The sequence below is a fragment of the Dermochelys coriacea genome, chromosome 6 (assembly GCF_009764565.3).
Source record: "Dermochelys coriacea isolate rDerCor1 chromosome 6, rDerCor1.pri.v4, whole genome shotgun sequence".
Classification (NCBI taxonomy): domain Eukaryota; kingdom Metazoa; phylum Chordata; order Testudines; family Dermochelyidae; genus Dermochelys; species Dermochelys coriacea.
In genome coordinates, this window is record NC_050073.1 from 42,243,566 (window position 1) to 42,269,988 (window position 26,423).

Consider the following 26,423-nt stretch of genomic DNA (forward strand, 5'->3'; position numbering starts at 1 on the left):
GCAGGGAAGCATTCAAGTAGGGAGAACCAAATGCACCCGGACTCATAAAAAGAGCCTCTCAAAAGGGTTAATGGGCTGAAGGCAATGTTTAAAGAAGACAGAGTAACAGAATCAAATATGTTTAATGCAGCTAAATGTCTGAAGTATGGCATGATAACAATCTACAGATATTTGAAGAAGGTAAACACCATGGAGGGAGACAAGTTACTTAGTGTGTTACAAGAGGGGAGGGAGGATAACAAGAAGTAACAGGATGAAATAATGAAGAGGAGATTATCAGGATAAACTTCCTGCTATTCAACTCGTACTCTATTCCGGTAGATTGAGAATTATGAGATTGTAATAGTCTCCTGAGAGAAATGGTGGAAGCTCCATTGTTTGGAGCATTTTCAAACAGACTGGAAAGAGCATTAGATAACATACTGGACTGAGAGGGGATGAACTAGTTAACCCAGTAGGTCATTTCCATTTCTAACTACTAGGAAGCATCACTATCCCTGGAGTGCCCTTCTTCCCATTCTCCCTCTTATCTAAGCATAGGCAAGGAAGAATTCATGCTTTGGATCTTTCACCCTCTTCAAGGATCACTTCAGATATTATAGCCCAAGGGTATGGTTGTTATGACGTTTTCAATGTTCCTTTCGTACTGCAACAGCTATTTTTCTGTGGATTCTTCCTCCTGCTCACTTCTTGCCTGACAAGGCACACCAGGGATTCTATGATAACAATAGGTTTCAAAGTAGCAGCCGCGTTAGTCTGTATTCGCAAAAAGAAAAGGAGTACTTGTGGCACCTTAGAGACTAACAAATTTATTAGAGCATAAGCTTTCGTGTGCTACAGCTCACTTCATGGGAATGCATCCGATGAAGTGAGCTGTAGCTCACGAAAGCTTATGCTCTAATAAATTTGTTAGTCTCTAAGGTGCCACAAGTACTCCTTTTCTTTTTATGATAACAATATCACTATCAGAAGAAGGTCATTAACTACTGCAGCATCCTCAGTACCACCGCTTCCTGGGCCAGCCTTCAGTCACTTGCTTTCCAGACTGACAGGGACTTCTACATCTATGATCACTGCTAGCATGGGGGCAAGGCTCAGATTAAACCAAAATAAGCCCAAAACTGTTCATTACGCTATACTTATTGGAGTGTGCAAAAGAATATACAGGGGTATAGTGCTGATCACAAGAAAGAATGAAAAAAGGACACACTTTAAATTGAGTCCTTCTGCGTTGCTACAGGAACAACACGTCTGATGAGTTTCAATCTGCTACAGAGATAGCCAAAGGCAGGGGAATGAGATACAAATTGTGTACATTTGCCAATAACTTGTCAATACAAGAGAGGCAGCCACACAGAGTATAGTTTAATAAAATGTAAATAGATTGTAAAGACTTAAAAATGGGCTAATGGATAACAAATGGAACTTAATATTAACTAATGTGAGGTAGTGGAGTGGGGCTCAAATAGAATAAACAAATGAAAAATCAACTAGATCAAGAGGATTTAAAAGAGTAATGTATGTGTTTTCTCCAAAAACATGTATAGACAATATAGGTGTGACGGGTTGGATCACAGAAATCTCCTTGGGACTGCCATCTGATGTGCCAGATCACATGTACGTGTACTTCTGCTCCTGCTTTCCTGCCCTGTCATCTTAGGACTTTAATGCCCTGCCTGGTTTGAGCCAGACCTGCTAGCCCGCTGCAAACCCAGATCCAGGTCTGAACCACATCCCTTAACAGCTGTAGGCTTAATTGAAAGCAACTTAGGAAGTGTTCCTGTCCTTGACACTCAGATACCCAACTCCCAATGGGGTCCAAATCCTAAATAAATGCATTTTACCCTGTATAAAGCTTATACAGGGTAAACTCATAAATTGTTCACCCTCTATAACACTGATAGAGAGATTATGCGCAGCTGTTCCCCCCCCCCAGGTATTAATACATTCTCTGGGTTAATTAATAAGTAAAAAGTGATTTTATTAAATACAGAAAGTAGGATTTAAGTGGTTCCAAGTAGTAACAGGCAGAACAAAGTGAATTTCCAAGCAAAATAAAATAAAACGCACAAGTCTAAGTCTAGTACAGTAAAAAAAAAGTTAAATACAGATCAAATCTCATCCTTAGAGATGTTTCAATAAGTTTCTTTCACAGACCGGACATCTTTCTAGTCTGGGCACAATCCTTTCCCCTGGTACAGCCCTTGTTCCAGCTCAGGTGGTAGCTAGTGGAGTTCTCATGATAGCTCTCCCTTTGTTCTGTTCCACCCACTTATATATCTTTTGCATAAGGCGGGAATCCTTTGTCGCTCTGGGTTCCCACCCCTCCTTCTCAGTGGAAAAGCACCAGGTTAAAGATGGATTGCAGTTCAGATTACATGATCACTTCACTGTAAGACTTCATTACCCACTTGCCAGCACACACATATACAGGAAGACTTACAAGTGAAACAGAGCCATCTACAGACAATTGTCCCGGTTAATGGGTGCCATCAAGATTCCAAACCACCATTAATGGCCCACACTTTGCATAATTACAATAGGCCCTCGATGTTATATTTTATATTTCTAGTTTCAGATACAAGAGTGATACATTTATACAAATAGGATGACCACACTCAGTAGATTATAAGCTTTGTAATACCTTACAAGAGACCTTGTGCATGAAGCATATTCCAGTTACATTATATTCACATTCATTAGCATATTTTTATAAAATCATATAGAGTACGTCACAATAGTGTCACAGCTGAAATGTCCCATGGAATGCAAGGATGCGTAACTAAGACAGTGTACATAAATAATTCTTAGGAAGTTACATGTATTCAGTTCTGATGACCACATTATAAGACAGGTTTCAGAGTAGCAGCAGTGTTAGTCTGTATCCGCAAAAAGAACAGGAGTTCTTGGGGCAACTTAGAGACTAAGAAATTTATTAGAGCATAAGCTTTCATGGGTTACAGCCCACTTCATGGGATGCATAGAATGGAACACACACACACACACACACACACACACACACACACACACACACAGAAGGTAGAAGTTCCCATACAAACGATAAGAGACTAATTAACTAAGATGAGCTATTATCAGTAGGAGAAAAAAAAAATTTGTAGTGATAATCAAGATGGCCCATTTAGACAGTTGAAAAGAAGGTATGAGGATAATTAACATGGGGAAATAGATTCAATATGTGTAATGACCCAGCCACTCCCAGTCTCTATTCAAACCCAAGTTAACGGTATCTAGTTTGCATATTAATTCAAGCTCAGCAGTTTCTCATTGGAGTCTTCTGTTGCAAAACCAGACTCCAATGAGAAACGGCTGAGCTTGAATTAATATGCAAACTAGATACCATTAACTCGGGTTTGAACAGAGATTGAGAGTGGCTGGGTCATTACACATATTGAATCTATTTCCCTAAGTTAAGTATCCTCACACCTTCTTGTCAACTGCCATCTTGATTATCACTACAAAAGTTTTTTTTTCTCCTGCTGATAATAGCTCATCTTAATTAATTAGCCTCTTACAGTTTGTATGGCAACTCCCACCTTCTGTGTGTGTGTATGTGAGCGTGTATATATCTTCTTACTATATGTTCCATTCTGTGCATCCAATGAAGTGGGCTGTAGCCCACAAAAGCTTGTGCTCTAATAAATTTCTTAGTCTCCAAGATGTCACAAGTACTCCTGTTCTTTTCACATTATAAGAGAAAGACGATATAGCGCTTGAAAAGGAGAAGAATCAATGGGATAATTACCTATACTCAGACACGAATGTCAACAGAACACAGAAAAGATATAAATGAACTCATTATACTGCATATGAAGCTTATACCCTCTCAGGGCCAAATTCCACCCCTGATATTCATGTGTCTACAACCACAAGACTGGAAGGGATTAAGATGGCAAAGCAAGCCAATTAACTTCACAGGCTGCACCAGAAGGCGGAACCAGGCAGGGGTACTGGAACAATTTGTACAGTGGGGGAGCTGAGAGCCATTGAACTAAACTGTAAATCCTGTATATGATGGAAACCACTTCAAGCCAGGTGGTGTGGCACCACCTCCAGCACCTTTAGTTCCAGCACCGTGGAGCCAGGGAGCACTGAAAGTAGGCTCAGCTGTGCAGGAACAGGGAGGGTTTATAAAGCTAGGAAGCTGTCAACAGACAAGGGCTGCTGGGAAAAGCTGCAGCCACTCCCTGGGAAGAGGGAGGAGAGTCTGGAGCTGGTAACACAGAGAAAGGCGAGGAATCAGGAGTTGTAAAAAAGAGTCCAAGGAAGGAGCAACAAGGGTTGTGGGAAATCAGGCCATAGTTGCAAGTATAGGGTCCCTGGGCTAGAACCCATAGTTGCAGGCATGCCTGGGTTCCCCTACTGGCCACATGGGAAGTGGCACCATCAGGGCAGCTCCAGATGCTGGAGAAGACTGACTGAGATGGTTTGCATGGAAGGACTTTGGGTAACCCCTGGACAGGGAAACCACAAAATGACCCAGCCAGAGGGCCAAGTCATGAAGACTAGGCTGCAGTTCCTGGAGCAAGAGGGGCCACAGGATGGGAGGGACGAGTGAAGACCAGAGGAGGGAGCAATGCATGGCAGAACTAATCCCCAGGATGGCCAGGAGGAGGCACCACCTGCAGCAAGTGAACCCTGTCATAACATGCATGCATGACGCAGCCAAGGGGCTGCATTTGGATCCAAGTGATTTAAAATAAAAGGAGGAAGGGTTGGCATGCCCTAACACAGATTTCCATACGACTTGTATTTCATTTGTAAAATGGGGATAATAATAATTGTTTACCTCACAAGGGTGACAGGATGCTCAATCCACTGTTGTTCTTAAAGACCTTTGAGCTACTCAGATGGAAGCACGATAAAACAATTATTATTATTAAAAACCTTCTGGCTGTTATTCTCCTCCCATATTGTTGGTTCTGGCAGATTTATTTAAATTACATCAAATTCATCTAATCTAATTACATATTTCATAATGATTTGACTGAATCATCCAGACAAATTTCTTTTTAAAATTTAAATGATCAAATTTTTATCTTAGAGATTAAAATCCAAGCACATTCAAAATTACATATTGTGGCCAATGGAAAACACACCAACAAACAGAATCAGAAGGATTTAAATAGATAGGAGCAATTATCCTTTTCTCTGTTGAGCAGAAATGAAAAGATAAAAATGATTATTGCTCTAAGGTCACTATAATATTCATGTATCTACTTAACTTGCTTCCTCTGAAGATCCCATTTGTTTTCTTTAAGCAAATGAATAAAAATATTTAAAAGATTATGATTATTCAATATTCTACAAGAAGATGAATAAGAGATTTGACAAAAGTATGTAAAATGATGAGTTGTAAATAGAAGGCACTTTTTCTGATGTTTTACAACTATGCACTTGATGTGATTAGAAGACAAAAAAATTAAGATGGATAAAAGGAAATATACTCCCTTACAAAAAAATAAACCCAACAACAACATAATTAACTTGTGACACTCCATAACAGAATATTACTGAGGGAAAGTTTTTAATAATATTCAAAATACTTTTAGGATTTTTTTATTAATATGGACAGCATATGTAATAACACTAGTTAGGATTTAATATAAAGGCAATCAGTACTTATGGTTGAAGTCCCAAGACGATAGCCAGATGGAGCCAGGAAGAAATTTCCTCCAATGACATAGCTGTATGGAGGATTACACTTCCTGGAACCAGCACTGACCACTGTCAGAAATACTAGACAGACCATTGTTAAAGATGGCAGTTCCTAATAAAATGGTGATGGATTTTATCTGGGAAAAGAAACAATCATGAATTTTAGATTGCTATCTTAAGAGATCTTGGTTGTCACAGGAATGTGGGCATTCTGGATTAACGTCTGTAACATCTGGTTTTCTAACTGAGACCTGCATTCAGATGGCTTGTGTTCTCTGGGCTCAGTCTTCATTTGCCCCAAGTTTACACTCAGTGTGACTGAGGTGCAAGAGGGAGGGAGGGGAAGTTGATTATCACTCGTCTTCCCATTGCCATGATACTAGGCACCCTGGGGACTAAAATAACCCATTTGAGTAACTTGGAGAAGCCCTGGGTTCTTCTAATTTACGCTGGCTGCATCCAGAGGATCTAACAGTGCACTAGACGCTCTCTCCCCTTCCACCCTTGGTATGCTCTGCATGTGTAATGGGGCGGGGAGAAGGGATAGGAGGTGTAGAGCCAGCTATACACAGGCATCATCTGGGCAAGCATTTACACACTACCCTGCCTGTCGTCATTAGTTCTGATGTGAAGAAATCACCTCTAGATATGAGACAATAGTTCAGCCTCCAGTCTGTCAGGATTACCAACAAGGATGCCAGTTAATAGAAAATTGATATAGTATTTGAGCAGAGAAGAATCAACGTGATTATAACCATCTATAATTTGTCATGACTATAATCAGAATAATTGAAAAATATAATTTATATCAACACACTATAATAATGTTTATTTATCATATAGTGATTTTCATCCACAGATCTGTAAGTGCTTTACAAGGGAAGGTATTAGTCTCACCATTTTACAGATGCATCAGCTGACAAAAAAAAAAAAAGTAACTTGCCCAAGACCACACACAGGTCAGGGGCCTACCCAAGAATATAACTCAGGTTTCCGGTCTCCTGGACCAGTCCCTTGTACATTGGCCCATACAATCTCCTGTACACTGAGGGCCTGATGCACTACTGTCTTACTCCTATTTTACACTGCTGTAACTCCAGTACAGTCACTAAGGACTCCTGATTGTTATGAATTTCAGCCCCAAGTAACATGGAGTGGATTAGAACTCATGACACAAAGATGAAAGGTTCTGATTCTTTTTATTCAGTTTCTAATTTTGTCTTCTAAACTCTCAGATATAAAAACCAACATAAGACTTGGTTGTACCTTCGCCTATGCGCCTACACGGGAGTGAAAGGGAATAAGAACCACCCCCTTACGCCCTGTATGGGCTGCCTGGATCTGGGCACAGAGGTGTAAATGGGCACTGCTAGGTGGGCAGAGAGGATTGGGGAATGGGTACTGCTGTGGATCCACCCCCACTACTCACTGGCCAGTACACCGTATAAAAGACAGTGAGTTAATTTATTTGTATAGGCTAGATAAAAAAATATTACTCCCTCAAGAGCAAGGAGGGAGCGGGGGAGCATATGTGAGGCAGGGATGTGTCCCTGAGTAACAGTGACTCTGGGAGTTACTCTTGGAGCAAAACAACTTATGCCCCATACTCTGCTCAGGTCTGTGCCTGAAGGCAGACCACAGCGTTTTATAACGTGGCATAGAGAAAAACGTGTCAAGTGGACTCCTATTATACTGTCCATCTCTTATACATCTAATCGAATATTTGTATATATGCACAACTGTAATTTGAGAAGATAATAGAAAGGGTAAAAAAATGTAAAAAGACTCTGGTCCAAAATTCATGAGCTCTGTGAAGAGTAAAAAAAAAAAAAAATACAACTGCAGCCTTAAATTGCCATGAGAATTTAATTGAAGAATATAAAATAAATGGTTTAGATAAGGTCAGCCCAAGGTACTATTTTCCAGAGAATGCAGAAAGAAAAGACATAAATGAAAATTAAAGGAAACAAAGTCAGAGTAGATATCAGAAGGACCTTTCCGTGCACAGAATTATTACATGTGCAGAGCTGTCTCCCAGGAAAGTGTACACAGGCAGGAATCATTCAAGAAACAATTAGACAAAATCCTCAGGGACTGGAGAACTTTTTTTTATTATTATTTGTTTATTTTAAAAGAAGTTTTGATGTGCCAAATTGAATGATTTTTTTCATGTTCATTCTCAGGGTAGAAATGTATTTCTAGTTTTGATGCCTTATTAAAGAATGTCTCAATTTTGACAGCTTCTGTGGGGAGGGCTGATTGTGTTCTGCCATAAGCCAGATTGAAAACTGCTGTATTAAAAGATTAAAATATTAATAGTTTTAGGTCCAACTGTCAGAGTCAATGCCCATAATCACTGTTTAAAGCAGTTTAGTTTTCTGACCTTCATAACACAAAGAAACCAGAAACAGGCACAAAGTCTGTGAGTGTTCAGATTCAGTGCTCTGTTTGGTCCTATTGTAGAAGAAATCTCTTGGATCCCCCATTTCATGGAGTTCAAGGGATCAGATTGAGTGTTCCAGTTCAGGCATAGAAACTAGATTAGAAAAGGAATCTGAAAGTAGGGGAGGGAGAGTATATTCTGATAACTCTTCTTTTGAGCTCTTTCTCCAGTTCCTGAGCCAACATTCCATTAATTAGGTTCAGCCCAAGCTGACTTTACCTTCAGATGAAAACAGTTTCTTTTACTTTCACCAGTGCATTGAGTACTAGTTACACGGTCTTCAGATGAAAACAGTTCTTAATGGACCTGATCTGCAAGGTACAAAGTGTCTCTGGAGAGGTGCTGATAGCCCTCAACCCATATTCAAGTCTAGGAGAGTGAGTGCACTTAGGTCTACACTGCAACTAAAGTGAGCGTACCAGCCTGGCAGACAGTCTTGTCCTAGCAGCTTGAGCTCAGGTGACTATCCAGAGACCTCCTTCAGAGCTGCAACATCCACACTGCTTTTTAGCAGGCTAACACAAGGCTTGCTATCCTGAGTCTGCCTGGGCTGGAGGCTCACTCCCAGCTGCAATGTAGACATCAACTCATTTATATCCTTGCAATATTTGTTCAGCACCTTGCAAGTTAAAGTCCCACTTGCATGTGTACACACGGGGTAAATTCCATCTGTGTAGAGGGTTAGCATGAGGATTATGCACCACTAAAGTCCTATAGCATCTCTCAAGTTAATATCACTTAAGGGGGCCGAATGATCTTTCCTTTGACTTAAGCGGTTCACATTGTTATGCTGACCCTCCGAATAGGCAAGAATTTCACCTATTGACCTGCACTGTGCACTAAAATCACCAAAGTTTTTCATTGCAGCATCATGAACACCACAGGAACGCTAATTTGTGGTTAACCTAAATGTATTACCCAAAAGCCATCTGTTGCTGGAAAACCTATACAACTGTGACAAGTTATACCAGGGTACGCAAAATTGATTCACCAGTGTCCTTCAAGAGCTGTCTGAATATACTGATGTGCCAAGCACATTAAATCAAGTACTTAGCCTTCATGCAGCATTAGTTTCCATACCTTGCTGTACTTTGTTAGCCTGTTTTAAATTCAAGATCTCAGGTAAAATCAGCTAGGACACTAAACTTTCAGTCAAAACAGGAAATTCAGAACCTAAAGGGATTGAACTTAAATTATTTCATGAAGTAAAATAAATACCCTTCTGAACCTTGGAAATAATCAGATAAGAGCTTCACATTTCAAACTGCTTAGAAATTTATTTGGTCAGTGAATTAATTGGTCCTCTCTCTCCAGTGCAAAAACAAAACCCAGAAAGGCTATAACTGCCCTTGTTCCTGAACCCAATTTATTGATCCTGAGAGATCATCTAATGGTACAGATTATTTTTAATAAAATAATCAATCTAACCGCAACTAATCAAATGTACCTTGTTAAAATTAGACTTGTTCCCAGAATCTGATCTAAAAGAGAAGCTAAATAAGCAGCTGCAGCTTGGTTTCCATCATCTACCCAGCCTGTGTTTTTGCACATGCAACTTGACCATATTTTTAGCTGCATCTGCAGTTATTACCTAAATTAGTACTTACACATCAAACTTCCTCATCTGAAGCCACATGCAGGCAAAAATAAGTCTACCTGCCATATATTTTCACTAATAATTCACTTCAGAGGCAAAAACTTGCATGTATGCATTTTTTTGCGTGGATGCAAAATTTTTTTTAAAAAAAAAAAACAACCTTGGCCACTGTATATTTTTAAAGGTTAGAACTTTTATTCATGGTAACATCACAGGAGGCAATTTTTCTCCTTTTCTGATTTTCTCAAATTTCATTAAAATCTTGGATTATAGTCTTTTCAGATAACTTTGTTTAACCATGCTGTTCTACCCAGCTACTTCAGCCCCTTTGGTATAAGGAATCTGAGTTGCTAATTTCTAACCACCATCATCAACCATGTTTCAGCTATGGAAACTTAATCCTCAAAAAACAGTGATGCTTTGTGGTCTCCCAGGACAGAAGCAACCCACTCTGTTACGGTCATCATAAAACACAGTATTTCATGTATTTTCTTGAAATGCCAATAACCAAAGGAAAAAATGTAAACTACACCACATTGTTCTGTAGAGATCAAATAATTCAGTTTTAAGACCCATGATTTCTGTTTGTCATAAGAGCTTTCATATTGTCAAGGGCTACTAGGATGATCCGAGGAATGGAAAACTTGTCTTATGAAAGGAGACTCAAGGAGCTTGGCTTGTTTAGCCTAACTAAAATAAGGTTGAGGGGAGATATGATTGCTCTCTATAAATATATCAGAGGGATAAATACAGGAGAGGGAGAGGAATTATTTCAGCTCAGCACCAATGTGGACACAAGAACAAATGGGTATAAACTGGCCACCAGGAAGTTTAGACTTGAAATCAGACGAAGGTTTTTAACCATCAGAGGAGTGAAGTTTTGGAATAGCCTTCCAAGGGAAGCAGTGGGGGCAAAAGATCTATCTGGCTTTAAAATTAAACTCAATAAATTTATGGAGGAGATGGTATGATGGGGATAATGGGATTTTGGTAAGTAATTGATCTTGAAATATTCAGGGTAAATAGGCCAAATCCCCTGAGATGAGATATTAGATGGATGGGATCTGAGTTGCCCAGGAAAGAATTTTCTGTAGAATTTTCTGGCTGGTGAATCTTGCCCATATGCTCAGGGTTTAGCTGATCGCCATATTTGGGGTCGGGAAGGAATTTTCCTCCAGGGCAGATTGGAGAGGCCCTGGAGGTTTTTTGCCTTCCTCTGTAGCATGGGGCATGGCTGATTTGAGGGAGGCTTCTCGGCTCCTTGAAGTCTTTAAACCATGATTTAAGGACTTCAATAGCTCAGACATGGGTGAGGTTTTTCATAGGTGTGGGTGGGTGAGATTCTGTGGCCTGCGCTGTGCAGGAGGTCGGACTAGATGATCAGAATGGTCCCTTCTGACCTTAGTATCTATGAATCTATGTCAGTCAACTCTCCCTGTGCCCATTCTTTTCCTTTACCTGTGACCCTGTTTTCCAGCCATTATCCATCTCTGATACTTCCTTCCAGGAGAACAAAGTTCAGCTACTGGCTGAAGCTAGTCAGTATCCCAGTCACTAACTGGATCTTAACTCCAAATTGAGCTGTTGTTCATAAAACTGAACTTTATTAGAAAATTACAGACACAAAAAGAAAAATATAAATAAATAAATACATGGAAAGAGATTAATCCAATTGAATACAAGAAGGATTTGCAAGACAGGATCAGGCCGTTGTTGTCCACCATCTAGTCCCCTTTCTCTGACAATAGTTAGCAACAGACACTTTGTAGAAAGGTGTAAAACCCTAGCTACAGATTTTTATATAATAAGTAATAATACTCCTATGAAGAAAGTTTCATCCTAATTATAAGCAGTTAGTGGTTGGTTTTCTGTATAGAAGCACTGCTAGGATGAAAAAATCTCATGTTACAAACTACCCACATGGCAGAACAAAGCCTCTCTCTTTTTCTGCCCAAAGGCTGTCTGTTTTATGCCCCAAGTAAATCTGCCTGTTAGCCAAAGCCCTTCCACATTAAAAGGGAATATGGATTTTTTTCCCCCAAAAGGTTTAAGTCTTATCTTTCAGAAAGGAAACTGGCTGCCTCAAGATATTGCTAAGATGCTTCAGCACCATTTGCCTGTAGGTCACCAGTCTGACTCCAGTCTATTTTACCAGGGATTACAAATTTTTCCCATCTAATGGTTATTGGTTGCCCTACAGGAAATGAGTTTTTTGGCTCTCAGATCCAGCTCCCATGTCACAAATTCACTCCCACACTGTGCACTAATTGACAGACTCAAGAAACAAGCCAAGAACTTAATGGGCCATGAAGACAGAACTACCCCTGTATCTCCAAAGGGAAATCCTCCCAGGTAAAATTGAGGCATTCTGGCATGGCAGTTTATGTGAGAAGCATGCCCTCCTGCTTCCCTGTAGATAAACATAGAGCTTCACTCACTGGAGCTAAAGGAGCAATAAGACTGTACAATTTTTTCACCTGGCATTGTCATACATAAGCAAATTTCTTTTAAATATGCAAACGACTTCACTAAATAATTATGTCACAAATGGAGCTGCACAAAATTTGGCAGCTACGAAAACCTAACAAATAATAATTATCCTAGACTGTATCATACATATTTATCTAAATTTCTTGTCTTAATAATTAGAGGGCAACATAGTTTCAATTTAAATATTTACATTATTTCAATCAGGCTGTTCTATAATTAAGTTTTTTAGTAGTATTAGTTATAGTAAATGAATCAGACAAGATGACTTGAAAGAGTAACCAAATATTCTGGATAACCTAGCACTGCCTTCACATCTAATTTCCATTGTGTCTCAAGTTTGAGGTCAGAAATTTACCAGTGAGGCAGATGTCACTGCAACCATAGATTCGGTTTATTTGGCATATATTTCCCACAATAGTGAAAGGCTTTGAGCACAAACAACAAGCCAATCTGACCTGATAATTTTTAAAGGGAGGAAGGCAATGTGCCTGGTGATCAAACTTAGTGAATGAGGGGTAGGTTAGAAATTAAGGAATAGAGAGAGTCATTTAAAGCTTGGAGGATTGGGGCATAAATTCAGATGATGCAAAAAGAACTTACAAAATTGTGGAGAGAGCATGAGAAGGGAAGGACAAGGGTTACAACAATAGATCATGCACAGTGTGTTTAAATGTATTTGCGTTGATTTTGTACAGAATGTAAATTCATATAAAATACATCTCATTGTTGATTCAATCTTGTAAACATACTTCTAGGTCGTTTCCACCTCTAATTTTTATGGTTTGATTAAATAGAGTCCCCAGTGCCATCCCTGTCTCAGTATGACTTTGGGCAAGTTACTCAGTTTTTCTGTCCTTTAACTTCCCCTGTGTAAATTGGAGATTAAAATATGTATTGGCCTCAGAGGAGTGTTGACAAGCATAATTAATGAATGTTAGTCCAACACTTTCCAGGCCTTAGAAAAAAAGTGCTCTGGAAATACAAACAAATTCTTCTTCTCAGTATAGTCATAAATAGAGTTTGGACAAGTGTTTACTACTAAGGCCTGATAAAAAGCCAAATGAAGCAATGGAAAGACTTCCATTGAGCTAATGGGCTTTGGATCAAGCCATTTGAAGTGATGCCTCCTTTTTCATTTGGCCAGATTTACTCTAAATTGTCTCTCTCTTATGTTGACTTGCCCTGCCAAGCAGATGAATGTTCTCGTGATGGAAGTGTTAATCAGCATACTGATTAAATGCTCCTAAATTTAACCAACAGCCAATTTAGGGATTCAAACAAATGTATCTGCATTTTAAAGGTTCCAAGAATGAATTCACATTTTTCTTCACAGTTGTAAGAAAAAGTACCAACATGACTGTAAACCAAAAAATTGTACCATTTAGCACCAGAAACAAAGTTTCACTCCAACACCTGATACAGGGATCTCCAGAAGAAAAGAGACCAGGAAACTAATGCATTTCTTCTTGGTATTAGGAAGGCAATAAAGTCACAGTCGCAGAGTTGTTTGTGTAATTATTTAAAAACAGTAAACGGGGTATTTCAATTCAGGATACTCAGGGACTAGTTTTCAAAGATGAAAATTCAGCATGTGGGATTAGAGGTTTAATCTCATGCTGTATGTTAGACATTAAATTTCACATATTCTGTGCTAACAATAACTCTCACATAAATTTACACTGAAACTTCTTAGGCTCCAATTCTGGTTAAGGAAGGAAGGGTGGCCTGAGACCAGTGACCTGAGGAAGAGTCTATATAGCTCAAAAGCTTGTCTCTCTCACCAACAGAAGTTGGTCTAGTAAAAGATATCTCACTCACCTGGTCTCATCACCTTCCAAAAGCATTTAAGGCTAAATAGGACTTAAGAGACAACCCTGAGAAAGGGAAGGTGCATAGCTATACAAACCTAAAGATAGTTTGGGGAGATATGACAAGAGGGCAAACTCTGTCCTCGGGGTCCTAATACACTGGGGTACTATACAGTTTTGTATATCCTTTACAATATTGCCTCCATACTAAACATATTATATGGGTTTTTTCAGATGGGAGAATGATTGTAAAATCTTTGAGGCAGGGAGAGTCATTCCCACAAGCACAGTGGGACCCTGATTTGTTCAAGGCCTCTAGTCACTAACACAATACACATTTATAATAAATAAACTGGAGGATCTATTTCCCAGTCTATAAATGGGAAAAATAGTTCTGTAATAGTCTTTCTGGGCTGTGGTCAGGATTACTTAGTTAATAACTGGATACTCTTTGGAAATTATAATGTACTAGATAAGTGCCAAATAATATTTTTATCCACAAGGAACATAACTTTCAATATATCACCAAGGGTGAATGTTTTAAACTTCCCCTCTTTATATTTTTGGAAGCTTTTCAACCAGTGAACATTTTTGTTTGCTCACTTGCCCAAATTTTAGGTCTTAATTCAGTACATGTCATTTCATTTCTCTCAATTCTTTCATTCTAAACAACCACATTTTTAGTTATGATATGTGTTGGTTTAAACTTGTGCAAATGCACCACATACTGTGCAGACATTTGCAAAGCTGTGCCTTTGGACCTAAAATGTTCATGCTTCCTCTTTGAATGGTTATTTCATTCACCAACAAGCTGGGGAGGTAAAGAGTTTAGTGGAATAGATTTCAGTGATGGTGTTTTCCTTGCAAGAATGACAGTAGTATCTATTTGCTGCCTAGATTTGAAAATGTCCATTCGAGACCTATTCAACCACACTCTGATTCTGGTTAACCCACTGGTTGTCTGACCTTTGTGAAAGCTGTTGTATTATTATTACTGGGTCAAATACATCACTTCACGGTTCTGACAGGCAAAGTATGACAACCATGTTGTAAAGACACTGATTATTGTAAGCACAGACAATTTCTCCAACTTTTTCTCAAATTATAGGATCAAATTCCTGTAATTTTGAGATACTGTTCTGGAGTTTTTGTTCCCTCAAAGCCCAGCTTTTTCAGAATTCCAGCTACTTCTGTGCTTTACTCCCATTCTGCTTATTGTCAACATCAAGTAATACAGGAGGCATTGTGATCACTTTGGATAAAGCATTAGATTCAGAATTACATATTACTCCAAATACTGCATAGAACAAATGGGAAAGGGCTTAAGGGATAACCCACAAACATCATTAGGTTCTGTCATCTGCTATTGTCTCACCACACTATAACTCCAATTGCATCTTAAGTAACATTTAAATAGTAAGGCTACTTTTTAAACAATGGTTTCAGAGTAGCAGCCGTGTTAGTCTGTATTCGCAAAAAGAAAAGGAGTACTTGTGGCACCTTAGAGACTAACAAATTTATTAGAGCATAAGCTTTCGTGAGCTACAGGATGCATCCGATGAAGTGAGCTGTCTTTCGTGAGCTACACGGATGCATCCGATGAAGTGAGCTGTAGCTCACGAAAGCTTATGCTCTAATAAATTTGTTAGTCTCTAAGGTGCCACAAGTACTCCTTTTCTTTTTTAAACAATGCGTTTCTATCAAAAGTCAATTTTTTCACAAGAGGAAAAAACACTAGGGTAAATGATATATTTGGAAAATAACAGTCGAGTTACAGTACACAAGAGTTTGCTTCTTGGAAATATGTAATTTGTTTTGTGATTCATCGCTTCTGCAAAGCTAAAGAAAAAAAGAAATAATACAAACAATACAACCCAAAAAGAAGACTGACAGGCAATTCTGGACTAAGTGATATGGTAACAGTATAAGCTGTGATGATCTCAGTCAAACACTACAATTATACAACATTCACTAAGCAGGAATGAAATGTGAAAGATTTTCTGTAGCTAAATTATCAGCAAGTCTATAGCACCCATCACCACAGTATCTAGGTGCTAAGTCGGCCCAGGTACAAATACAAAATTCACTTTGCAAACTTAAAACTGCCAATTTTGCAATGGTTTAGATGTTTGCTATATTCACAGGGCTAAATCTTGAGGCCTTTGTACAGCTTTTATTTAGGTGCAACTACACTAGCTGCAGTGGGAGTTTTGCCTGGATCAGGTTTGTAAAGTCCCCACATTAGATTACATTTCAACAAGCCATAAACCATGACTTTATGAAGCTTTCAGATTTTCCTCCAGCCCTGATGAATCCTTTTTCAAATCTAGGTTACCTTTTCTCGGATAGTCATAGATTTTTATGGCCAAAAGGGACTATTATGATAATAAGTTTTATCTCTTGCATAACAGAGGCCAGTATTGTGTTAAAAGGTGTTAAGCCAGACTTCACCCTGCCTGCTCTGCATATAAATATTGTATGTTTAGATATTGGAATTTGATGACTTCTTTATGGCCCTGCCTAAGACAAAACAGTTGATTCATTCAGCTGATGCAATGGGAGAATGCAGTATATTAGAAGCAATATATTGTGGCACAGAATGATACAGAGAAAGACGCTTATATGATAAGATCTAAAATCTCAGAGGATAGATGCAGCCCTTCAAAAATGAAAATACAAGACTCATAACACTTTAGGAAAGAAAAGAGTAGTATATATTTGAGAATAACTCCTGTGCCAGTGTATTCGAGCAAGAAAGATCAGAGGGGACTTTTCCAATATAAGCAACAGGGCAGAATCTTTTCACAACATTAAATATATGGCTAGGAAAAGAGGACAACTATTGCATCCACCTGTTTTCTCAAGGTGGCCTGACTTATCTATTAGATGGCATGGCTAGCTCTATCAGCCAGCAGGTTAGTATGCTGTGGTCAACAGCAAACACTAATTGGCAAATGGTACAGATGGACTATAAATCTCACACTATGGTGCCACTGTTGGAAGTAGATTTCTCTAGTCAGTAGATTCCAATAACTGCAGACACAAAGAAGTATCTTTTCTCCCACTTACTCAATGGGCTGGGACACGATTTAACTTACAGTAGTTAACCAACATGTGAATATAATGAAGTAAGGTTGCAAGAAGCTTCTTATTGAGGATGGGATAAAGGGATTTTGGTAATTAATTGATCTTTAAATATTCAGGGTAAATAGGCCAAATCCCCTGAGATGGGATATTAGATGGATGGGATCTGAGTTATCCAGGAAAGAATTTTCTGTAGTATCTGGCTGGTGAATCTTGCCCATATGCTCAGGGTTTAGCTGATCGCCATATTTGGGGTCGGGAAGGAATTTTCCTCCAGGGCAGATTGGAGAGGCCCTGGAGGTTTTTCGCCTTCCTCTGTAGCATGGGGCATGGTTGACTTGAGGGAGGCTTCTCGGCTCCTTGAAGTCTTTAAACTATGATTTAAGGACTTCAATAGCTCAGACATGGGTGAAGTTTTTCATAGGAGTGGGTGGGTGAGATTCTGTGGCCTGCGCTGTGCAGGAGGTCAGACTAGATGATCAGAATGGTCCCTTCTGACCTTAGTATCTATAAATAACTTTTGTTAATACATTTGTCTTTCATTGAAAGGCTTAATTAATATACACAACTCTCAGCTCCGGAAATAGGAGACTACAAAATATTAACATACCTTTGCTGATGAATGTAAGTCAAGAGCATCACAGGACTGAGTAGAAAATACCATGAGTTGAACCCTATCGCACCAGCTCTTGTGCTTATATGAGATTGTTTAGTCTTTATATGAGACTTATATGAGTTTATATGTGCTTATATGAGACTGTTTAGTGACTCCAATCTACATTACATCATTTTAAAACTGAATGTAGAGTTTGAGATAATCATCACTTGCATTCCATTTATCATTTTATATATACAGCTTCATGCCTTAATCATTAATGTACATCTTGTGATGTTCTGAGCACTTCCTCTGAGGTAGTCAATGCCTTCAACTCTCATGGATGTCAATGGGAATTGATGGTCCTCTGGACTTCACCGAATCTGGCCCAATAACTTCAGTAGCAGCTGAAAGCTCTCGGTACCTTGCACAATTGGGTCCTTCACCACTTATTCCAGAAGAAGGATGCTACTTACTCTATGCACAAGAACTTCTGCTTTTAGCTCGATATTATATAAAATAAACTCAGAACTTGGAAAATAAAATATGAAACTGAGGAGGGTTTAAATTGATAAGTCTCTGGGTCTAAAGAGACCATGCTTGCTTGCTTGCTTTACACATAAGTGGTACCATTGAAGTAATCTGAATACTCACATAAGTAAGGCTCTCAGAATTGGTCCCATACATAATTCACCAAAACCAGAGCTTCCCATTTGCTTTGACTCAGTAACCAGGAATACATTAGATAGCTGAGTAATTGCTGCATTCAATGTTGCTTGTAAAGACATCAGTAGCAGCACGTAGAGGCATAAGCAAAGTATTTGCTACATTTATTTTCTAAGCTACATACATATAAGGCAAATACTAAGAAAGGAATATTTCTTCCATTGCGCAATTACTTAATTTAAATACATTTATAAAATTTAACTCGCTATTATTTCTAATTATGAACTATCAATTCAACCAAGCTTCTCCTGAACTATGTGGAATGCATGCTCCCTTTCAGTACTCCTACTCGTGTTGCCAAAAAATAAATGGTTTTAGCAAGATAATGAAAACGGCATGTAATATTTGTTATCTCACTCATTCCATTATTTCTTACTTTTACAGAGATTTGTGTGTCTACGCAGTAAATGATTGTTCATCCATTACTGTCAAGCACTTGTTTTATTACTCCACACTTGTTTTAAATCACAAATACTCTGTGTTTAAAATCATTTTCATGTCTAATGACACCGTCTTGCTGGAATGAAAGGATTATTAAGGAATTAGAAAGCTAGTGTCAGACTATCAAAAAGGTTAACCATCATTACAAAAATGATTACCATATTTGGTGTACAAGGTCAGACGAAAGCACCCTACAAAATTCAATGGCTGACATTTTTCCTGCAGGATAGTTTGTAAAAGATCATTGAGAACTCAGGGCTTACTTACAAGGCAGAGAAAGGGATTTAGAGACACACAACGGCAAAAAACTGTCTGTTGAAGGAAAATTGTTTAGTATCATCCTCTCTCAAGAAGTGAGGAGGACTTTTCCAAAGCTTTTATAAGCTATATGATGCTAGACATTATGATAAGATGTGCAGTCATCATGAAGTAGATAATCTCTATGACTTTCCCTAAGGATAATGTGTACATTATAGCAAGATTTCTAGTCTGGAATAACCACTCTCATATTGAACATTACTTGGCCATCTTTCTACTTGAGAGAACAGACTGCCCAAGATAATATCAAAACCTGGGGTCATGTCAAGTTTTCTTATTTCTAGTTCAGTAAAGGTGTTTGATGCTGCCCCTGCTGTATGAGGCTGTGGCACAGAAAAATAGTTCTGAACACAGCCTTAATTGAGGGCTCCCATTGAAAGAGGTTATTTCAGGTATGGATGGGATAGAGCACTTCAAGAGATTTTCTCACATTCTGAAGAAATAGTTTTTCTGATAGTCAGTGAAGCCTCCTTCAGATGTGTACATGGAAATAAGGGTCATCCAAGATCACCCAAGACTTTTAAGGACTGATTTTTACTGACAGTTATTAAAAATTTATCTACTTCATGTATAAAATTATTGTATTTGTTCTCTACCCTTGAGTAATCTCCATCATAGACCTACAAACAGTAGAAATATGAACTCCAAGCATTAACACTAACATATTCCAGACTGTCAAACAAACAAATGCTTAAGGGCATTATAGAGATATGGACACATATCACTACATCTATGGTGGTATCTATGTGGTAAACTGATATAATCATATCTTTCTGTCCTAGAATATCTGAGATATCAGATTGTAAAATCATGATATTTTATGTATAGTAAAACTATTTTAGGTCATTTTATTTGTTATAGTGGTTATAATTTTCCTCTTCCTTTGAGCCCTGTAGTGTTGGACTCATGACAACTAAGGCCACTGGCTTTACAGGTAGAAGGATACAAAATTTAATCTCAGTAAAACTGTCAAACTCTCTAACCTTTTGTATTAGTTTATCTGCAGCAAACATAGCCCCTACAGAATACAGGATGGTATGGTGTGAAATAAAGGTTTAATCAGCATTCATATGGTATGACCTATACAATTCACCTACAGCTTCACATCTTTGAACCACCTCTCCTTGATTCTGTTGATTAATTCATCTCTTCCATGACTATTTCTGGTGTTTCAAACCATTGAGCAACTCCAAAGAACTGCTAGAGAAACGTTTCATTCTTCCCCTCAAAAACATGTGGAATCCCCTCTCCCCTCCCCACCCCACCCCAAAAAAACATTGCATTGGTCCGAAGCATGGGATGGATAATTCTCAGCCTTAGTGAAGCGATGGGTATGTGGAGTAAGATCATGGCACTCTTCAAGGCTAGAAACTGGATGGAGTATGACCTTCCCCTACACTCAGTCAATTCCATTGGACATGCAATGCAGACATAAGATGGACAGATGCCATACTGCTACTTTCATTCCTCCCAGGAACACCACCTAAACTGATGGTGTTAACCATGAACAGTGCCTGAGCTCTTTGGGTCATTCTGTATCTGTCCCCTAAAAGATGTGCAAAGGAAGGAAGACTCCTTGTACATTCTCACCCACTTACACCTCTGCACAGGGCCAACTATAATTTGCATTCCAGAAGGGAGATTTGTTAGTGAATTGGTCAGTACACAAGAAACAGAGTACCATGGTGCTATTACAAAGACTTCAAAAGCTCACCTGTACATGAAAAATCATCCACACGGATGTATCCTGGGACACAGTCACAACGATATGATCCAGGCAGGTTAACACACACTGTATTGGCATGACAATAATGCATCTTAGCAGCGCACTCATCAATATCTGAGGGGGAAAAAGAACCAGCACAAACACAATCAATTGCACAGTTAAATGCCCATTGTGACTCAATATTGAAATAAGAGAAGAGAAATTCCAATTACAAGCCCCAGAAGAACCTCAAAAAAGCAACACATCTTAAACTCTAATATTAATCTACTAGCATAAATTTACTAGCAAAATATTTCTTAAAGTGGAGTTAAGGCTGCTGCAACAGAATGTCTCTCTTCTGTACACTTCCAAACCCTAAAGTTAAATGCTGAAAAAACAGGAAATACTGAATTACGGTCTTCTCCTGTATTTTCTGAGACAATGTTAGATTACAACAAAAATAATCACAAACTAAAAAGAACCTGGAGATGAATAGTTCAGGTACTGCTTCCCAAACAACACACCCGGACAACTTTAATTCTGCCCCCATAAAGAAGCTAGAATATGAAGACGCAGTAGCTCCCAGATACACTGAGTGTCACAATGTATCAGTCAGGAATAGTGCTGGACAGATATTAAATAGCTGTGTTTGTTATACAGCAAAAAAGGTGCTCTGATTTTCCAAGTTCCTAATTTGCACAAGCTGTAACAGCTACCCAGGGGCCCTTCTAGGAGCCTAGGATCCCTGTAGCACAACAGTGCTTCAGGTCATGTCTCCATTCCCCTGACACAGCCCTACGCTGTGGACTACAAGAAGGTAGGTAGAACTGGGCCAGTTACTTCAGCTCTGTGCCACTGAAGAATCCTCATACACAACTAGAAATCTCAAATGGCCACTTAACCCAGCTTCTTATCTGCTTTGCATCATCCCAGTGGGACAAAGCAGATTTAGCAGGGCCAAGGACCTGGACTTGCAACTCTATTTGTAATTAGTAGATCACAGTATCTATTGCAAGGCCTCAACTCAAAACCATGTTTGTTACCAGAGAAGGGGGACAAACTGCCATGAACTATATATTGTAAAGCTCACTTAGAGGCAATCTTTTCCCCAAAATATAAGGTACTTCTACATTAGGACTGAACAGTGACTTTTTTCTGATTGGGACTGATTTTCCTCTTACCAAACACCAGTTTTCTATGATGTATTCTTGATTTATGCATGTCTAGATCAGCAAAAGGAGACTCAGACCCATTTTTTTTTCTTATTACAAGTTATTTTATTGAATGTCCATGCTCAAGAAACTGAATTGACAGCAGCACTGGAGACTGAAGTCTCTCTTTATCTCCACTGTATAGGTACAGCTCAGACAGCAACACTGCATATTTCCCCAGAACCCTCCTACTACATGCCACAACTGTGGTCGGAAGGAACCTCTAAGGGTGAGAAAGCAGCTCTGTTTCCATGCTGATACAGTCTCTAGGCTTTGTGCTGAGAGTTGCAACAAACATGCCAGTTGTGCTGTTGGTTTCTATGCTATTGGACAGCTGTCCATGAGGAACTAGACTGGGACCACTAACTAAATCATTTCATACTGGCTACTAAACAGTTGTTAGTTGGTATTGACTTTTGATCACTACCAACCAGGGCTGAATTTGAAATGATGGCCTGGAAGCAAAGGACTCCACATCCCATTACAAACACCTTGAGCTATCCCACTGTCCTCATTCTTGATGTTTCTGATGCTGAGCCTCTTGTTAAAATGTATTTATATCCAAATAAATAAATAAGGGTACTTCCAAGTTACCAGTGGTTAAAAGGAAATTTACAACCCTGAGGAAAATATCTATGTGGCACATTGATCCTATTAAAACCCATAAAGGAAACTAAGAACTTCAAAAGTTGATTTGATTACTAGTTTGCAGCAGCAGTCCTTATGTTCAGGTAGTACAAAGACTATGTCTGAGTCTGAACCTGGCAAAAGAGGTATAAGGAGTGAGACAAAGCCCTCTCCCCTCTTTTGCCACTCACATAGGCCCATCCTCAATCTCATCTCGTGCCTTTTCCTCTTATATTCCACATTGTCCCTTGTAGCCCATAAAGCTAGCTTTAGGATTTTATTTTAGTCAGTAGTAAAACAAAAGAACCAACAGGCCTGTATCTCATAAGACACTAAATAAGCAGTTAACATAAAATTTTGAGGCTATTGAACTTCTGCACAGGTAAATGGTCCAACAGTTACCCTGAGTCTTGGGGAACAGGGAATAGCTTAAGTGGGGAGTTTGTGTATAATGATACCAAGTAATCACAAGAACACTGAACTGATGCCAACCTTGGATATTTTAGGATAAAATGTTGGCAAAATGCTTAACTGTTAACTTGCCTTGGCAACAAACTGATGTATATGATAATTAGTTAACATTATTAATATACTAATCTATAGGATAGAGACACTCCAACGTTATTAGGGTGAGGAAGTTAGATATGGACAAGGGAGCATAGACATGTTGAATTAATATTCATGATAGACTCTAGGCCCTATAATAGACCAGACCACCATCTAAGATGTAGGAGTGGGGCATGGGATGGTTGTCATCAATTGATCTGGACCTGGACCATCATTTGGCGTGCCAAGGACAGAGCAGTTTCTTTGTTTCTTGGCACCAGATCCCCAAAGAAGGGTGAGAGTATGTAAGTAAACAAGTACATACATGAGGAATGGTACAAGACATCACCTTAATGCTGCATTTTTGCTATCTTTTTATGAGGTTTGGTGCCTTTGTGTCTTTACTAATTGTGTTAATAAAAGTTAAAACTTTGCTTTGCTCTCAGTAAGAGTGCCTTCATTGTGCACACCAGGGTTCCCAACCAGATACTGAACTTAATATCCTTGGTTCTGTTGTGTCTGATTCAGAGACTAGAACCCCACAATCCCCCAAATCTTTAAATGACAATTAATTGGAAATCAAAAATTAATAACCATTAACAAAAAACTGAGCTACAACTTTCAGTTCTTTACATTCTCCACTGTCCTGGTAGTACTTTTAAGTACTTTTAAGCCTAATCAATGTGTTGCTTTTTCAGGGGGTAGTGATCAGAAGTCACAAGTTGGCAACAGTATTTTACTGGGACAGAGTCTACGGAGTAGTGCTTGGGCCATTTACTTAGCCCACAATTTTTGGCAAAGTCTTGTATAGGACTAAATATCCACGACAAAAAGCTTTGGTTTTTTTACATTACACTGTTAGAGTAGCATCCATAAACCACACAGTGGTATGCATCAGCATGAGTGTAATAGAAATCAAATTGTGATTCATGCGTACAGATTGCTTGTCGTATTCGAACTATCAGAGCTCATCTTCGGGTGGTCTTTTGAAATGATAAAAAAATACATGATTTATGTTTCTCTCTAGGCTGGTGAAATAGTTTGTTTTTCTTTTAAAAAGGTCTACATATGGTCTTTAAAATGAAACTTGACACAGCCTAATGATCCTTCACATATCACCAACTTCTATCTGCATAAACTAGTTCTCTACAATAACAAAGACATATTTGAGCTAAAGCTTGAGGATCACTGAATTATGGGGTATAATTTGGTTTTGGAGTGAGGGTATTCTTTTACTAGGTTCAAAGTATTTTCTTAATAGATATTTAGGTAGTTTTATTGCCTGTACCAAATGCTCCTTAATACAATGCTCACTACAATATAGCAGCCCACACAGGGTTTATAGTTCCTCTGTTCCTAAAATAGGATTCGTGTACTCAAAGTTGATGTTAGTAATAAAAATGGAAACAGAAATACTACTTTGGGGCAGATCCCTGGCTGGTGCAAATCAGCATAGATCCATTGACCTCTACGGAACTGTCTTAATTTATACCAGCAGAGGATCTGGCCATGAATTTTCCAGGTGGTCAGCATAGGACAGTCCCCATCAGCCTCGATGTTGAAGAGTGGGGGGGGGGGAAGGAGGTCAGGAGAAAATTAGAGTGTCAAGGCAAAAGAAATTTTATTACTATAAAAATAATTAATTAAATATATATAACTTTTAGTACTATTGAGTTATTAAATGTACATCAGGTAAACAAATTCAATTCAGTTAAAAGTTTGGGGGAAAGCCATTTTAGGTAAGTATGCCATATAATAAGGAAGGCAAATGAATTCAGAAGTAAGCCCTGAAAAACCAAGCCTGCTCCAAGAGGAAAGCAAGCAAGATAAATTAACATATTGAGTATGTACTGCTGGTACATTTCTGTCTCTAAAACATTATTAGCTGTATGCTGAAAAAAGCAACTATACTCACTCCTCACCTGCAAATGTGCTGAAACACATAGTGGGACTCTAGGAATGAATCCTCAGCCCCAATGTGTTGTGGAGCTAAGGAACCCATATAGACATGGTAGTGCCTAATGCTGGGTTTGGGAGCAAATTAGCACACGTAGCCAGCTGCTCCTCTCCCACATGTGGTTTGGCTATACGGATCTTTACAGTGAATGGACCCACTTCTGCTCTCAAAGTTCCACTGTGGAGACATATTGCCACAAATATATATTATACACAGCTTACAGTGACGTTCTCTGTTCAGTTTCTCTGCTGTTTTGAGTCATATCAAGCCAACTTCATCTTTAAGGTAAAGTGGGTGCAACTTCTGTTACTGCAAAGGGAGTTCTGTCTATTTTCCCTAAGGATGAATTTGACTAATTATTTTCACTGTTAACCCCATAAGTACCTAAATAAGCAGACACAGAATATGACCCTCTATATATATTGATATGCAGACCAACTCCCTTCAACATTCTAATCACTGAGGTTAGTCTTCCACCTGATTGCTCAGATGCCCCATCGTATTGTAAAAACATTAGCAATTTCCAAAAAAAAAACCCTCTCCAGATCTTCCTTTTTCGATGCCTAATTCCGTAATGAAATGATGTGAGTTTTTTACCCCTGTCTTTGAGGCTGCTAGGTGTAATACAAATATGCAGCCTGTCAAAATAACCTTGCAGGCAAAACAATTCAAAGGACCCACTAGTTATTTCATGCATTTTAAAATAACCTTCTTAGACAGGGTTAATGTCATCACTAGTTCTTTGACATTCCAGTGCTTATCTAAATAAATAAAAAAAGTGTTCCAGCACAACAATAGGCAATATCTTTGGAAATTCATGCAGGATCTTTCTACCTGCTGGACTTAATTTCAGAATTAAATGCTGCCATTAAAAAAAAATCCTTTCAAAACCTATTTGCTTTCTTATTTGGGATCATATTATGCCAAATTTCATCTTAAAACTGTGAACACTTTGAAGGGGAGCACATCCCACAACTCCTCTTTCCCTTCCCAACTCCAAAATTTCTCTTCTCCGACCCTGCCACCAGAAATTGATGCTGCCGGTTATGTGGAATATGAAAAAGTGGTATGGGTTGTTTTTAAGACATATGTTGTGCCTTGCCCTTGTCCACAGTCATGTTAGCCTCCGGTCTAAATGACCTGAAACTTTTTTCTGCCAACAGCCTCACTCCTGAAAGGCCCACAGCAGATCTTAATGT

General features: G+C 38.8%; 1 protein-coding gene across 11 annotated transcripts in view; it reads right to left on the reverse strand.

Annotated features, from left to right (window-relative positions):
• Positions 1 to 26,423, reverse strand: part of NELL1 (neural EGFL like 1) — a 411,949-nt gene that overhangs the window by 195,762 nt on the left and 189,764 nt on the right. For 9 of the 11 annotated variants that reach the window (XM_038406763.2, XM_038406768.2, XM_038406766.2 and 6 more), the window contains one exon: positions 20,893 to 21,018. The exons of the other annotated variants lie outside the window; for them this stretch is intronic. In XM_038406763.2, the coding sequence (XP_038262691.1) occupies positions 20,893 to 21,018 (126 nt within the window). The remainder of the gene's footprint in view (positions 1 to 20,892; positions 21,019 to 26,423) is intronic. 11 annotated transcript variants of the gene reach the window in all.